At 26.0% G+C, this 3290-nt stretch overlaps 1 protein-coding gene across 1 annotated transcript in view; it reads left to right on the top strand.

Moving 5' to 3' along the window:
• LOC145955527 (receptor-like protein 15) overlaps positions 1 to 1377 on the top strand; it is a 21154-nt gene extending 19777 nt beyond the window's left edge. Inside the window, exon 6 of the mRNA XM_083070364.1 lies at positions 1 to 1377. This exon is cut by the window's left edge and continues 928 nt beyond it. Within this exon, the coding sequence (XP_082926490.1) occupies positions 1 to 1258 (1258 nt within the window). The 3' untranslated portion in view covers positions 1259 to 1377.
• The last annotated feature ends 1913 nt before the right edge of the window (positions 1378 to 3290 follow it).

The raw sequence follows: 3290 nt of genomic DNA, 5'->3' as shown, positions 1-3290 counted from the left end.
ATCCAATAATTCAATCTCAGGAGAAATTCCTAGTTCAATTGGCAACTTTTCCTACATGTATATCTTTCTTGCGGCAGAAAACCAATTGGAAGGTGAGATTCCTTTTGAGTTTGTTAACATTCCAGGGCTTGCAATGGTGGATCTTTCTCAAAATAGATTATTTGGATCGATCCCTGATTTTAACACATCATCCCTCAGGTTCTTGTATTTGCAAAAGAATGCTTTCTTTGGTTGTATACCACACACATTATCTGAAAGCTCAAAGCTAGTAACACTAGACCTAAGGGATAATAATTTATCTGGAGATGTTCCGAATTGGATTGGTAAGTTGTCAAATTTACGAGTTCTATTATTAGGAGGGAACAACTTTCGAGGTCATATACCAATTCAACTGTGTCAATTACAAAGTCTTACCATTATGGACCTCTCACGTAACATGATTAGTGGTTCAATACCATCTTGCATTGAAAATTTGTCATTTGGAATGGTAGAAGATGAAGATCATGGTCTTAATTTCAATATTCCAAGTGTTGGTTATTGGAACTTCTACATAGGAAATCCGTTGCCCAATGCTAGTGTGGAATTAATCCCACCTACAAATGCAGTCAACACAATGATGTATGAGCAACAAACAGTTGTGGAATTTAGAACAAAACATAATTATTACTCTTACAAAGGTGACATCCTAGAGAGCATGATTGGATGGGATTTATCATGTAATATGTTGACTGGTATCATCCCTTATCACATTGGAAATCTACAACAACTTTATGCCTTGAATCTATCCCATAATTACTTGTCAGGTTTAATACCAATGTCTCTTTCTAATCTTACCCAAATAGAGAGTTTAGACTTGTCCTACAATAACTTCAGTGGTCAAATACCTTCTCAACTAACCCAGTTAAACTTTTTGTCAACATTTAATGTGTCATACAATAATCTTTCCGGAATAGCACCCAATATAGGGCAATTTGCAACCTTTGACGAGGATAGTTATAAAGGTAATCCTAACCTCTGTGGAACTCTCCTTAAGAAGAAGTGCAATGCACATTCACCTGCACCACAATCTCATAAAACAGGAAGAAAGGAAACAACATTGGACATGGTAGCATTCTTTTGGAGTTTTGGAGCAACTTATGTAACAATATTGTTGGTGTTTGTAATGGTACTTTGCATAAATGTTGGGTGGCGCATGGCTTGGTTTTGCTACATGGGTAAGTTGATACGTCTATGTCTTCCATCTTTTCATCTATTTTGAGGAATGTCATTTTAATAATTATAGTAATATACCTAACTTGTTAAATAACGTTATTTATATTTTTTTAGAGTTATGTTTTATCATGTAACTTTATATATATATATATATTTTTTTGGTAATGATAGTATTAATATTAAGTATTCACTACCAAAATTAGTGGTTAATCTCTATTTGAAATTATGAACATATATAAGGTAAATATTTTCCTTTTAACATAATTTATTTCATATCCGAAATTAAATGTAAGTCTAAAAATTTACATTAAATTTTATACATTTAATAATTTTTTATATAATGTAAATTTAATAGATACATCTGTTTGGCTTATTTTTTTTTAAATATATTATCATTTATTACATTATTCGATAACTTTTAATATAATAATTATTTTTTAAAATGTTAAAATTTCTTTACTTTTATATATGTCAGCATTCGCTAACGTCGTTGGTTAGCTACCGACTATAACAACAGTTAAGCAATTCTAATGGCAAAGGATCTATGAGAAAAAAGAATTCAAGGATGTTTGTTTTAAAATAAATTTTAAAGACAAAAATTAAAATATAATTAAAGTGTATATTTGCCTATCAAAAAAAAAAAAAAAAAAATTAAAGTGTATATCGATCAGATGGATATTTAAGATATATTTAATATAAATATTGTGCTTATAATTTTTCTACTGTATGATTTTATATGAAAATTTGTATAAAAAAAATAATAATAATAATTCGATCCCATGCTAATTCAGACAAATTGTGGGTTTATTTTAATTTTTTTTATAATATCTTTACATTAGTTAAAATTTAACTTATGTAAGATGTCATTTTTTTACATCGACGAGATTTACTTCAATTGTACAATCAATATATATATAAAAAAAAAAAAAAAAAGTCCATTTTCTATAAACTAGTGACCTTATCAATGGTCCCTATCTTACCAAACTGTGACTTCGGTCATCGAAGAACACATGTCTCACTACATGTCCCTTACATAAAGAATAATTCAATGCCGTACATATCTTCAATATCGGTGACAGATAAATTTTAATAATAATAACAACATATTTGCCCAAATGCATACAAGACTATTTAGTTCAACTTAATTATTCATTACTCCAAATACTTGTTAAAATCAAATTTTATTTCAATCAATCATCTACGAAATTGGATAAAACATTTTGCGTATACCAATTTAATAGAGTTGGCAGTATGGTTTTGATGGCTTGATTGGCTTCGCTAACTCAAACAAATAATTTTTTTTTTTTACAACTCAAACAAATTATTCTTAAACACTTAATATTCCTATTAGTAGATATATAATAGGTTAAACTTTAAATAAATACTATGATTTGATCATGTATAACCTATTTAATAAAAATATTAAATTTAAACCTTTACAAGGTTTATTTATTTAAAAAAATCAAAATTAGACTTATAAAAAAATTATAACTCAACTCATTTATCTATCTGATATGATAAAAAAAAATACATATTACAATTTATAATATAATAAATAAATAAAATTTCTATACATAAAATCAAATTATCCATATTTTTTACATTTCTACTACACTTAAACATTTTTCATTTCTTATTTAAATAAAATCAAGAAATTGAAAATAAAAACTTGTGATTACATCTCCACTTACTCTTTTTCTTTGAATTCATGATTAGTTATTTCGAATATCCCAAATAAAAAATATTTGAAAAGACTTTTTTTAATGAGATTATCTTTTATCATCATAATTTATGTCTAATTATATGATAGTAGAATTGTAAATGCATAAGTTATCTCTATTAAGAGAATTTTCTTATTTTTATTTTAATCTCTAAATTTTAATAATAATAGAATAAATTATTTTTATATCATGTAAATTGAAGAAAAAAAACTCATATACATATTTAAAAATAAATTTATTAACTTATTTAAAATCAAGTTTATTGACCTATTTAACATATAAATAAACTTTTAAATAATCTAATAAATCACACTCTTAAAAAGTTTAAGTTAAACCTATAAAAAAAATTAGGATAAA

Source organism: Cajanus cajan, chromosome 3, assembly GCF_000230855.2.
Source record: "Cajanus cajan strain Asha chromosome 3, NIPB_CcT2T_4, whole genome shotgun sequence".
Taxonomy (NCBI): domain Eukaryota; kingdom Viridiplantae; phylum Streptophyta; class Magnoliopsida; order Fabales; family Fabaceae; genus Cajanus; species Cajanus cajan.
The sequence above is the reverse complement of the archived record's forward strand: the minus strand, read 5'-3'. Positions and strand labels throughout refer to the sequence as shown.